The sequence below is a fragment of the Zootoca vivipara genome, chromosome 9, assembly GCF_963506605.1.
Source record: "Zootoca vivipara chromosome 9, rZooViv1.1, whole genome shotgun sequence".
In the NCBI taxonomy this organism is placed as follows: Eukaryota; Metazoa; Chordata; class Lepidosauria; order Squamata; family Lacertidae; genus Zootoca; species Zootoca vivipara.
This window is the reverse complement of record NC_083284.1, coordinates 62,332,074-62,345,152: the sequence shown is the minus strand read 5'-3', so window position 1 is coordinate 62,345,152 and position 13,079 is coordinate 62,332,074. Positions and strand designations below refer to the sequence as shown.

Sequence of the window (13,079 nt, the reverse complement as noted above, 5' to 3'; positions counted from 1 at the left end):
ACAGAAAATACAGAACGGTACCCAAGGCAATAGTAGCAGAACAGAGAGTGAAGATGGAAGCCCCATCACCAGCACAGGAGTGGGGATCCTTTTCCAGATCAGGGCCCCCATTAATTCCAGGGGCCACGGGTTGGGCCCAGCAAGTAGTGGGCTACATTTCAGCCATGTAAAAGGCGAGGTTTCTGCAAACACATCTCTGTCCAGGAAAGCAAGAGGCATCACAGGCTAAAGGCGCATTCCAGCAAGGCAAAATATCTTGAGGGTACAAAGCTTGGAGAGAAAAACTTCAGAAATTTCAGAAAAACTTCCAGGGGAGAGATTAGTGCTTACTGGGAAGTAGCCACATGCTGTGGCTGTTAAGTTTGATCCCTGTACGTGGCTCCTGTGCTTTGAGATGGAAATTGTGCCTATGATTAAGATTAAGAGCACAATAACTCAGTCGGTAGAGCATGAGACTCTCAGGGTCATGGGTTCAAGCCACACTCGAGCAAAAGATTACAGGGGGTTGGACTAGATGAGTCCTTGTGGTTTCTTCCAACTCTGAGATTCACTTTTGAAAGTGCTCTCTGCCGAGACAAATCCCTTCCCACCCCAGCAGGGAGAGAAAAGGCCTTTGAAATCAGGAAATTACACAGCCAATACAATCCCTGCTTTCAAAGCTGTTCATGAGGACCTTTCAAAGTTGAGAGCACCCACCCTCCTTCAGTCACTTTTTAAGAGTTTTTCATGGGCAAAACTCTACCCCTTGAAAGTTTCTCTGAAATTCTCCCCACCTCTCCCTGTTTTTTTAGATTATATGTTTTCACCCCTTCCTCCCTCCCACAAAACAAACTGATGGGGAAAAGCATGGCTGAAAAGTTGAGCCCTGCTCTACTTTGCACAAATCCTGGGCTTTTTTCTCCTCCCACAGCCTGTAACAAAGCAGCAGCAGATACCCCTCAGGCAGCCACACAATATGCTCTGGAAACTAAAGAAGTGGGTAACCTGCGTAGGTAGAAGGCTCCAATTTTGTCGGCTGCGAATCTGCCGGTCAACTAAGTCGCCATCGCAAATACTGTCAGCTGCTTTGCTAAGCAACATCAGGTGTTTCTTCATGTTACCCCTGGGGGGAAATGATGGCTCACATTACTCACAAACAATTGTACTTTCATTAGTCCTGATGCAGCTACACAATCCAAATCATTCAGATTCATTTAACTCACCCTGCAGCAGCTGGGGTCACGTGGATGTAGTTCTCCTGGACAAAGAGCGGGGCGAGAGAGTAATCATGGAAGAAGAGGTCTGATTTGTCTATAAGGGACATGCGAGATGTCTCCTCTCCAGTAGCAAAAACCTTCCTGACAACATCAAAAGGGCCCTGCAAAAATAAACAGACTCTGAATTCTACCGTCAAGCAAAGCTTCTGCTCCAACTGCAGAGATTAGCCCCGGAACAATCTGGGCAAGCATCCACTACAAGAGCTTTTCTTACTATTTATTAAATTCATCCAAAGATCACAGGGCCATTCACAACATAAAAATATAAAAAGAGAACACAAAATACATAATAAAACAAAAACAAACCAATAACGCCCCCCCCCGACACATTTAAAAAGCCATAGAATGTTTAATCACCCAAAGGACTGGTTATAGAGAAAGGTTTTTTTCCCCAGTGTCTAAAGGTATGTAATGAAGGTGTCAGAGGAGCCTCCCTGGGGAGAACATTCCACAAATGGGGAGCCACCACAGAAAAAAGGCCCGTTCTCCTGTTGCCACCCTCTGGACCTCTCATGGAGGGGGCACACAAAGAAGGGCTTCAGATTATTATCGCAGGGTCCAGGTTGGTTCATATTTTGCATTGAACCTCAAGGACTCCAATAAATAAGACACTCAGCAGCATAATCACTGCCACGTTTACCCAGAATTAAGTCCTACTGAATTCACTGGGCCCTACTTCCAGGTACGTGGGGTCAGGACTGCAGCCTTAGTCTGATTTGGCTCAGTGTTTACATGTTCAAAGCTAACAATATCTGGGGTATTATGAGCTTCAGTGCCTGTTCCCAATACTTTTCTTTTTTAAGGCCAAAATTTGACGTTGCTGGAGATGTGAGTCTGCTGTTAAAAATAGCACCCAGTGTTTCTTCTTCCTTCCTGGTAACACAGTAAAAAAACAGAATGTGATGCAATGTTACTGTGGTCCAAGTTTAAACATGGACAACTGCACATTCCTGCATCTCAGGGGGTTGGACTAGATCAGGGTTTTTTTTCAAGGAGGGCCAGATTTGATTAAGTGAACATGCGTGAGGGCCAACTGAGGGCCAAAGTTGTTGAGCTTCTTTTAGGATTTTTCCCTAGGACATATACTGCCGCAGGGGCCAGATTAAATTGAGCAACGGGCAAGATTACGCCCCCAAAATGGACTTTGGACATGCCTGGACTAGATGATGCTCAAGGTCCCAAATCTACAATTCTACGATTCTATTTAAATAAGCATTTTAACAACATTTTGCTACTTTTTTGGACCAAGCACTATATTAGAGCATTTAGAAGGTACAAAAGAAGCTCATAGAAGGAATTCACAAACATGCAATTCCTTAAGCATCTATCCCCATTTGTTTATACGGTAGTCTCTATGTTTACTGCCCTATGAGGATTTTGTGTTTCTCCTCACTCAACTCATGATCAAACACATTGTAGTTCAAGACCTTGAGCACAGAAATTCAGTCAGCTGCACCTTCCCCACCTCTGCAACTCGTTGATGGGAAAAGTTACACGTGGTGAAACGCTTAAAAGGTTGCAGGAAAGAATAAGGATTACAGCTAAAGTTCCTCATTTGAAACTTCATAAATTACCTATCATACCAACACGAATAGAAATCACAAGATTGTAGCTGTTATATAAGAGATTATTATATCTGAATGGAATGCAAATTATTAAATTTTTGGAATGCAGAAAAATGTATAAGAATGAACTCATCAACTCTAGCATGCAAGGTGGCCAGTTAAATAAATTGTATAATTTGACATTTGAATAATTGGCAATAATTGTATTAATTGGATAAAATTGGTACAGTATTGTTATAATGAGGCTGATATTGGATCAATATGGGAAAATCAATAAAATATATTTAAATAAAATAATAATAATAATGGCTGAACCACCTCAACCAAATAGGCAGAATTCCTGGTATCACCTTTCCGCTGTCTGAGTGATATTTGAAGCCATGATTTTAACAGGGGCCCAAGGTACAACTTCTGGTTTCTGGCAAAAATCTAATTTTGCAGGTCCTGTTGCAAAGCAAGCTGGCACGGACATGGCATTCCCCAAGCCAAGTTCCTCTTACCAGTTTGAGGTCCTTTTTTGCTTTGCTAGCATCCTCTTTGACACCATCGTAGGTCAGAGTTTTGCTCCCTGCACACCACATGCTGAGATTATGTAAAACCTGAGAAGAAACAGAAAGGTTAGAGCCTGTTTCATGTAGGTGTCTAAAACTCCAACCACCTTGGATAGAGAGCATACTAAACAAATGACTAAGGATTAAAGGCTGGCACTGATCACTCACTTGTCTGATATCCTGATTGGCTGCCAAGATGACTTCATTCATTGCTGGTGGTGGAATCTTTAACCCCTCTTTAAAGGCAATGGACATCATGGCACCCTGTGAGAAGGAAATTAGAGAAATTCATGAAGAATAGATTTATAAGTGGTTATTATCCATGACAACAAAGTGGAATCACTTCTCTCTGATGGTACCATCTAAGGCAATGCTCTCCACACACTCCACAAAGTTGGGGAAAATAAAGCAAGGGGATAGCCATCACTCTTACACCCTGCTTTTAAGCTTCCTGGAAACATCCCTGGCGATCAATGAGGTGACAGATGTCGCAGCCACATCGCCCTCACATCCTGGAAGCATCTGTTGGATCTCTTGCAGAAAGGCTTTGGGCTGACCCAGAAAGGCAATTCTTACTGTCCTACTTTAAGAGAGTCCCAGCATATTATTTGTCAACCGCCTACCTTAATCTGCTCCACGCGTGGTCTGGGAAAGCGAAGATCAAAGCAGTAGTGGACAAGGGAACGCATCTTTGGGTGATTCCGATCATTACACATACAAATTATAGGAACCTTTGTATGTTTAATCAGGTCAATCAGTTCCTGCAATTAGAGAATGCAACCCCACTATGAAGCCATTTGCGTGGCTCTGCTGGTACCAACCACAGTGCTGTGCAAATTAGTGCAACTTGATGCAAGTTTGCCATGCATCTCATCTAGCTTTCAGACATTTAGGAATGACTCAGCTGCTTAACAGTTCAAGCTGCTGTTAGTGAATTAATTCTCAAGGAAAGCAATAGCTTTCTAGTAGACCAACTTGATAAACCAAAGCAAGGTTGAGCTTTTTCCTTACATTTTTGTGAAAGAAGCGGACAGCACAAAATGGAATGATAAAATATTTTTGAGACAAAAAAGACATGATACTCATTTTCAATCAGTTACCTATTAAGCTAATAAAGATCTGTCCCGTGAACTGTCTGAACTTCCACCCCTCCTCCCCAAAAACCTCACAATAATCACTTTTACACTTTGCATTGATGTTATTCTACCTGGATGCCTCCCCTGTCTTCGTTGCCAGCCATTCCATCCACCTCATCCATAATTAGGACATGCTTTGTGCTGACTGAAGATGATGTGCCTGAGGATGATGGGGGAAGAGTAAAAAAAATGCAAAGTGATCTTCTCCCCACACAGTAGAGCCACCTTCATAGTAAGCCACCAAGTACAACTTACTGCGCACAAGCAAACCACACCCACTTCACTCCTTCCAATTCGTGTAGGGAAGAAATAAACCACCAACTTTGTCTTAACATTACATTTGAACCAGGGATTATGGTTTGTTTGATGCCAAAGAAACTCGCGTTAGTAAACCAAGAATGAACCTTGGTTACAGATCATGGTTCGTTGGATGCAAAACAAACCATGATCTGTGGTACAGTCATACCTTGGGTTAAATATGCTTCAGGTTGAGGACTTTCAATTTAAGTACTCCGCAGACCCGTCTGGAATGGATTAATCCACTTTCCATTACTTTCAATGGGAAAGTTCGCTTCAGGTTAAGTACGCTTCAGGTTAAGTACGGACTTCTGGAACCAATTAAGTACTTAACCTGAGGTACCACTGTATCGCTAAGACAGGGATTGTGTTTTATTACATTCTAGGATAGAAGAAGAAACAACAAACTGTCCAGAAAGGCCCAGTTTCATTTCATGGTAAACTGCTGTGAACCTGCCCATCTCCTGAAAACGCTGCTGCTTACAAAAAATCAATCCAAGGTAGAATAGCATTTTTTGAGCATGAGGGAATTATTAGGGCCTATCTGTGAAATTGGGGACATCAAGTCCACATTAATTGTTCTAGCCAGCAAGAAGTCCCGTATTTTTCACTCCATAGGATGCACCTGACCATAGGACGCACCTCGTTTTTAGAGGAGAAAAACAAGAAAAAAATTATTTTTTTGGTTTTTTCCTCTAAAAGGCTGGGAGGGGGGGCTGGAGGGAGAGCAGAGGCGGCAACGGTGGCGGAGGGACTGGGAGAGGCACAGCACAGCGCCTCTCCCAAACGCGGCTGCTCTGCCTGCTCTTGTGAGTAGAGGAGGCAGCGGCAGCAGAGGGACCAGTCCGACAAAGGGGACGGGGGAGGAAGGGGCAGCCAGGTAGCGATGCTTCATGGAGCAGGGAAGGAGCAACTGCTGCCCGCCCCTCCTTCCCTGCTCCGTGTCTAACTTCTCCTTCTCCCCCCCCCCCCCCCGCTCAAAAAGCAGGCTTTTGAAAACAGCGACGGCAAGGGAGGAGATGCTTCACAGAGCAGGTGAAGGGGAAGGCGGCAGCAGCAGCAGGGGAAGGGCGAGTGGGGAGAAAGGGCTTTCTCGCCGCTCGTCCTTCTGTGCCGCTGCCGCCCGCCCCTCGCAAGAACAGGCATTGGGAGAGGCGCAGCGCCCCAATGCCTGCTCTTGTGAGCGGAAGAGGTGGTGACTTCGCTCCATAAGAGGCACAGGGATTTTCCCTTCCTGTTTAGGAGGGGGAAGTGCGTCCTGTGGAGCGAAAAATATGGTAATGCCCAGAAAGAGTCATGAAGATACCTGAACAGAACTCTCTGATGCTGGTGTTATTTAGAGATTCGGCAACCACCTCCTTCAAGCTGTTCTTACTGCGAGTGTCGCTGGCATTTAATTCCACATAGCTCAAGCCCAGTTCCTAAGCCAAACACACAAACAAAACAGCAGTGTCAATAAGACAAACAAAAAATTGCTTATGTGGCTGGGGAAACCCAGCCACTATATTATTATTAGTCCAGCAGCCAGCAAGCAGTCTTATTCTAGGGATACAGTCAAAAAGATCAATAGACACAACCCCCAATTTTCTACGCACACCACTTGATTCCAGTTAAAAATTGGGGAATCAGAAGGTATTCCTCAAGAGGTCAGGTGTGGCCCTGGATCTTCTCTAAACTAGTAATTGTTTTTGTGATTAGCCACCAATATAAAAATGACCCGAGAGAGAAAGTGACCACTTGAAAAAAACTAAGCAGGCAACTAACTCTGCTTTTATAACAGTAAGTCAAAGTGGATTAGGTCAACTAAACAGATGGACCTGACCCACAGGACAAGACACCACAGAACATTATAATTCAACTTTTTTAAAAATAATAATGCAATTGGAGTTGCAACCTTGTTTTTTTAAAAAAACATACTTCAGAGTCCTATATAGAAATGAATTACCATATTGGCCTGAATATAAGCCAAACTTTCCCCCCCAAATTCCGACCATGAAAAGTTAAAGTGTGGCTTAAATTCGCAACCTTACAAAAATGGGTTTTTACGATATCGCTGCTAAAACAGACATACGGTAAAACGGAACAGGTGTGAGTACGTGCAGAATGTTAAGGGAGCGGCTTATATCCGGGTATTGTCTTTTTTTTTTTTCCTTCCCCATGAATTTTAAAGGTGCGGCTTATATTCGGGCCAATATAGCAAATCAAAAGCAAGCAATTGTCCTAGCTCCTCTAATTCTTAGGGATGCAAGAGGAAGAAAGTACAGCTAAAGCCAGTCAACTTGCATACAGTAGAACCTCGGTTTTCGAACATAATCTGTTCCAGGAGTCTGTTCAACTTCAGAAACGTTTAAAAACCGAATATCAAAGGGCTGTCGGCAAAGTGAATGGTGAAAATGAAAGCATTCACTTCTGGGTTTTCGGCGTTCAACAGCCAAGACGACCGGCAGCCAAGACGATCGAGAACCAATGTTTTACTGTACAGTGGTACCTCTACTTACGAATTTAATGCGTTCCGAACGCACATTCGTAAGTCGAAAAAATTTGTAAGTTGAATCCCATAGGAATGCATTGGGAGAAAAATTTCGTAAGTAGAAAAAATCCTATCTAAACCGCATCCAAGATGGTGGACGGAGCTCCATTCGTAAGTAGTTATTCGTAAGTAGAGGTACCACTGTATTTGACTGTGGTCGCCTCCAGTAAGTGGGGAAACTTTCAGAACTCTCTAATGGCCGAGGCGGATGCTGTTATATGGTGAGTACTGACATGCAGGCCAGCTTTGATTTGCTGATAGACTTAAGCAGGAAAGCAGCTGTCAAGGTCAGCCGCAATACCAGAAAATGCAACCCAAGCATTTCTGCTGCTGTTCAGTCACTTCCTCAATCAAACAGCCCCCAAAGAAGTTTATCCCAATGCTCTTGTTTCCTTCGCATGCAGCCCCCGTTTAGAAAAAAATTGCAACTCACTTTGCAAACTAGTGAAGCAGTGGTCGTTTTGCCAACCCCTGGGGGGCCAGACAGCAAAGCTGCTTTTGAACTAGCACCGTCGTCTTTGACTCCAAACTTACTGGGTTTTGCTGTAGGGAAAAGAGAGGGAAGCTTTAGCCAACCACGTCATGTAACAGCCAAGAGGAAAACAAGCAACAGTTTAACGAGATTGTTTAAGGAAACAGAAACAAAGCATTTTCAAGCTCCAACACCTACCCAAACCAAAAAACCCACACTTTACAAATCCAACAAAGGGAGTGCCATGTTGAACATCTCTGCCCATCCCAAAATTATTTTTAAAAATCCAAATGTAGAAAACCAGGCTACATGTGCTAGTGTTTTCAGTACAGGTCTTTTCATTTTACATGAGATAGTATCTAAATGCCACCTTCAGAACCTGCAGTAGTAAAGCAGGATGTAAGTATTTAAAATGAATAAACTAACCACATGCAAGCCTCCATTTTCAATCTAAAGTTGTACAGTCCCAACAGGGACACACAATTACTCTGAATATGTAGATCAGTTCTTAATGCCAGAAAAAAATGAACTTTTTAAAATTAAAAAACACCGCAGAATTCAAGCAAATTTACTCTGAAATTTCTTTGTGGGTTTTGTATCAGTTTGAAATGGCAAGGTATTAAAGGGTTTTTTCAAAACCAAAACTGAGCCTGTAAACCTATAGATACCTAGTAAGACTTAAACCTCATGTTAGATTTAAGTTGCTTCAACTGTAAAGAATTTCCTCAGCCAGGCTTGCTTCAAGGGCAACGCTGAAACATGGTTTGTGTTCCTTAAACCAAATTAAATACATTTGATGTGTTAAGCTGGGAAGCTAATTAGAAAACCCAATTTATAAATAGCTTTACTGGACTGAAACCATTAATACTGGTTCACTGAACACAGTATTGTATCTACAAACACTGACTGGGGCCATAAGAGAGCTGTGTGGGATACCAGCTATGGATTCCTTGGAAGGGGAAGGGAACACACGACAAAAGCAAAATTCTGACTCAGTTGTACACTAACATTGCAATGACCAGATCCAGAACATTAACAGATTAAAATAAAACCTGGTTTCAATGCTATCTGTCAACCAGGCTACGGTTTGGCATTAAGATGTGCTGTGTAAATGTAATATACATCATCGACCCTGGAAAAAGGTGTCAAGTTCCAGAAGAATCATTTATTGCACAATTACCGTGTTTGTCCTGCGAAATATTCCTGTGCCAGTTTCGAAGCCAACGTAAGAGTTTATTGGCACAGCTTTGGTCGCCTTGTTGCCCAATGATTGTTTTAAGGGATGTGGGCTTGTATTTGTCCACCCATAATAACACCTCAGCTCCAGCTTTACTGCCTTTTTGAACTGGGCTCCCAGCACCCTTTGGATCCTTTTTCTCTGGCGCTTTCTGATCAAAGTCCAGACCTCTCCTTGCTTCCATTGTTTGCTTCTTGGGAGATCTGACGGTATTGTCCTTTACAGGAGTGACTTTTTTCTTTTGGGGTTCACTCTCTCTAGTTGGAGGGCTAATTTTTCTTTTTTCCGCTTCAGCTTTCGGTGGGGTTTTTACACACTTGGATTTGGCCTTCTTTGCCTTGAAAAGGAAAGACATGCCAGAATTAGCAGGCCTGAGCTTGGAGACAAAAGCTTTCAAATGGTGCTTCTAGGAATTCAGGGATTCTCAAAAAGATCAGCAACAGGAGCTCACTGGCTTCGGTCAGATGCAACACTAAACTATAGTTTAAGTATACTAAACCATACTTGAGCGAGCCCTGGGCTTGCATGCATTCCCCTCCAGTCCAAGTCATTAGAAGGAGAAAGCTCTTTCTTCTGCTTTCGAGAGAACCACTTTTCTGTTAGGTCTGAATCCTGAATTGTGGTTAAAACCAAACTATGGTTTATTATGTCCCTTTAAGGGTACCACGGACACTCTGCAAAAAAAAAGGTTGGCTGCCTCCACAGCAGTCATCCTTTTCTCCATACAATTACCAGGAAGGGGTGGCACATTACAATGTATAATGGCTTCCGGGGACTTTTAAATTAGAAGTTTTAAACAAGTGTGACAAAGCATGAGGACGTTTCAGGATTTTTCCTAAAATCCACACAGATTTGAGATGGCACAGAGTTACCAGTCTGCTCATGTGCAAGGGACACACACTGAATTATAGAACACCTATTCTGTCCAATGGATAACCTTTTTTAAAAAAATCACTATACATGGCAATACTATACATTAAGTCTCAGTGTCAGCACACAAACTAGGAGGTTATTCATCCACTTTTAGTTTGTTTTTTTTGGTCTCTGCTATGTAAGAAAAGAGGAGAAACCCAAAGATTTCTATAATTTTTCTCCCCAGCTTGGAAGAAAACTTTTTCTTGTGAACATGGCTTGTGAGGAAAGGATAGAGCACCCACTCCCCCTGGAAAAATGCTTCAATCTAATTCACAGCCCCCACCCCACAAGCCCACAGTCCGTCTAAAGGCTGTGGAACAACACAATGCCATGAAATGTGATACTGAATCTCCTGGCATCAAGCATTCTTTGGCCTTGAGGTTATTCAAAAGAACAGCTACTTCTGCAATTTTTAAACAGATGCTTTGTTAAGAGAGAATTGTCAATTAAAGCTAATTTGTACAGACCTCTGCTTCAGCTGCCACTTCATATTTTGACTTCTTGCCTGGCATACTCCGAATCAGGTCAAATAAACCATCTTCATCAATGATTTTTGTCCCTAAAGCTAAGGCCTATAAGAGAAACCAAAGTCTACAGTCATTCACATTTATAGCGCTCAGTGTCAGAAAGTATCACACCCAGCTAACATGTTCAAATGCACCAGAGGTAGAACCTGGTTAAGCAAATAAAATATACCTGAAATCAGAGGTCTCCAAAATCAGAGGTCTCCACTAATTATTTCCTCACCTCAACAAGCAACCTTCAGCTCCAGAAGAGAATCTGCCTGTCACAAAGATCTAGCCTCATATTGCCGATGCTGAAAGCCTTTGAGTCTAAGAGTTGTACTGTTGGTAGTGCTAATAAAATGGAACTCAGAAAAAGGCCATTTCACTGAATGCAGGATACATTTAAAGCTGTAACCCTAAGCACATTGATTTGGAAGTGCCCTTGAATTTAGTGTAAACATATTGAGGAGTGCACTTTGTATGGAGCAGCTGCAAGGTGACAATTGTGCTTGACTAAAGTAGCGCAGGAGTGAGGAGGAATGCTTATTTCCAATAATGTACAAACAATACAATGTACTGGATGAATATCTCTATCTGCAAGTGCCAATTCCCCATCCCGGAATGAAACAATTTCAAACCCTAATGGATCTTCCTCAAATGTACTTCACTGTGTTCCAGAGGGCCTCCTGCATCCTCTCCAAAAGGAGCCACACAAAACGAGTACAGTCGTACCTTGGTTCCCAAACAGCTTAGTTGTCGAACAAATTGGCTCCCGAGCACAACAAACCCGGAAGTGTTCCGGTTTGCAAACATTTTTTGGAAGCCAAACAGCCGATGTGGCTTCCAATTGAGTGCAGGAAAAATTGTAACCCGGAAGTAAGTAAACCAAGGTTTCTGAGGCCTACGACGGAGCGAAAGCCCGGCTTCGCGGAGGCCGGGCCTTCGCTCCGATGCCTTCCAGAGGCCGGGCCTTCGCTCTGGGCCTCCGCGGAGCCATGGGAGCGCTTCTGCGGGTGCGGAAGCGCTCCCATGGCTCCACGAAGGGCCGGAGCGAAGACCCGGCCTCCACCAAGGCATCGGAGTGTCGTAGGCTTCGGAAACCTCGGTTTACTTACTTCCGGGTTACGATAGTTCATAAACCAAAATTTCGTAAACCGAGGTTCCACTAGCCAAGAAAGTTAAATGGGACTTTGAAATTCAAAGGCAGTACACTTCAGAATACCAGGCACGAGAGATAAGCAAGGATACCCTTCGCCATTATGCATGGATCAGACATTTCCAAAGGCAGTGCTGGGCACTGCTGGGGACAGAATATTGGAAAAGATGAACCATGATCCAATCCAGTGAAGCCATTCTGTTCTCAAGACTGGGAAATGGTTTGATAGGAGAAGAGAAGGGGTAGGCAACCTAAGGCCCATGGATCGGATGCGGCCCAATCGCCTTCTCAATCCGGCTCACGGACGGTCTGGGAATCAGCATGTTTTTACATGAGTAGAATGTGTCCTTTTATTTAAAATGCTTCTCTGGGTTATTTGTGAGGCCTGCCTGGTGTTTTTACATGAGTAGAATGTGTCCTTTTATTTAAAATACATCTCTGGATTATTTGTGGGGCATAGGAATTCGTTCATCCCCCCCCCCCCAAAAAAGTCTGGCCCAGCACATGGTCTGAGGGACGGTGGACCGGCCCACGGCTGAAAAAGGTTGCTGACCCCTGGAGAAGAGGATACATAGGTCAGAGAGGCAAGAGATCACTTGTTATGACAAAGCAAGGACTCCATGAGCACACCGTTAACAACTTACCTTGTCACTCTTGGCTGCACCGCAGTCACGACCCTTCACAAGATAGTCTGTCTTCTTGCTGATATTCCCAGTTACTTTCCCTCCATAGCGCTCAATCAGAGATTTGGCCTCATCACGTTCAATAGATTCCAAGATGCCTGTGATCACAAACGTCAGGCCTTCAAAGCAATTTTCATCACCCTAAGGAGAAAAAACAGTGCCAATGGGCAGCATTAAGTTTAAGGCAGTTGAAGTGAAAGCTACAGCAGCCGTGTTCCAAAGAGAGGAAAAGTAAAAAAGTACTGTTTGAAAAATTATTTTGTTCCTCATCATGCTGAAGTAAAAACTGATCTTTGGCACAGTATAAACATACTGCTGGTTTGCAGAACAGACTGCAAACCTGAAGACAGCTTTGTCAACAAATATGCATGATTTCAGCTGTCTGGCCTTAAATGCCCATTGATTGTACAGTATCTGGTTAGAATACAGCAAGGGTCCAACAGTAGGCTTGGGAGAGACAGATGAGAAAGTTTGGAAGGAGTTGCTAGGCCAGTAATACTAGAAATACCAATCACTCATGATATGTTTCTGCAAGAAGATGTCTGCACTTACTTGTGGGATCTCCTTAGAGCCGAGTGCTCTTGGGCCTTCACGATTAAGAAAGCTTCTATAAGCTTGATAGTTGGCTCGCTTCTTTTCAGAGTCCTCAGGACTTACAGACTTTGAAAAGAAAAGAAAATCACATAGTACTGCTGCAATCGTTCCACTCAGTTCAAATAATGTAAAGAGATGAGCAAACATTAATAGAGATAAACCCAAATACAAATTATTTATA

The 13,079-nt window shown here is 43.2% G+C and overlaps 1 protein-coding gene across 3 annotated transcripts in view; it reads right to left on the bottom strand.

The window, feature by feature from the left end:
- RFC1 (replication factor C subunit 1) overlaps positions 1-13,079 on the bottom strand; it is a 44,430-nt gene that overhangs the window by 6,162 nt on the left and 25,189 nt on the right. For all 3 annotated transcript variants that reach the window (XM_035111901.2, XM_060278910.1, XM_060278909.1), the window contains 12 exons: positions 12,857-12,964; positions 12,266-12,445; positions 10,427-10,531; positions 8,988-9,381; positions 7,769-7,878; positions 6,112-6,226; positions 4,580-4,668; positions 3,996-4,133; positions 3,541-3,636; positions 3,322-3,420; positions 1,203-1,357; positions 985-1,102 (listed from right to left, as the gene is read on the bottom strand). In XM_035111901.2, the coding sequence (XP_034967792.2) occupies positions 985-1,102; positions 1,203-1,357; positions 3,322-3,420; positions 3,541-3,636; positions 3,996-4,133; positions 4,580-4,668; positions 6,112-6,226; positions 7,769-7,878; positions 8,988-9,381; positions 10,427-10,531; positions 12,266-12,445; positions 12,857-12,964 (1,707 nt within the window). The remainder of the gene's footprint in view (positions 1-984; positions 1,103-1,202; positions 1,358-3,321; positions 3,421-3,540; positions 3,637-3,995; positions 4,134-4,579; positions 4,669-6,111; positions 6,227-7,768; positions 7,879-8,987; positions 9,382-10,426; positions 10,532-12,265; positions 12,446-12,856; positions 12,965-13,079) is intronic.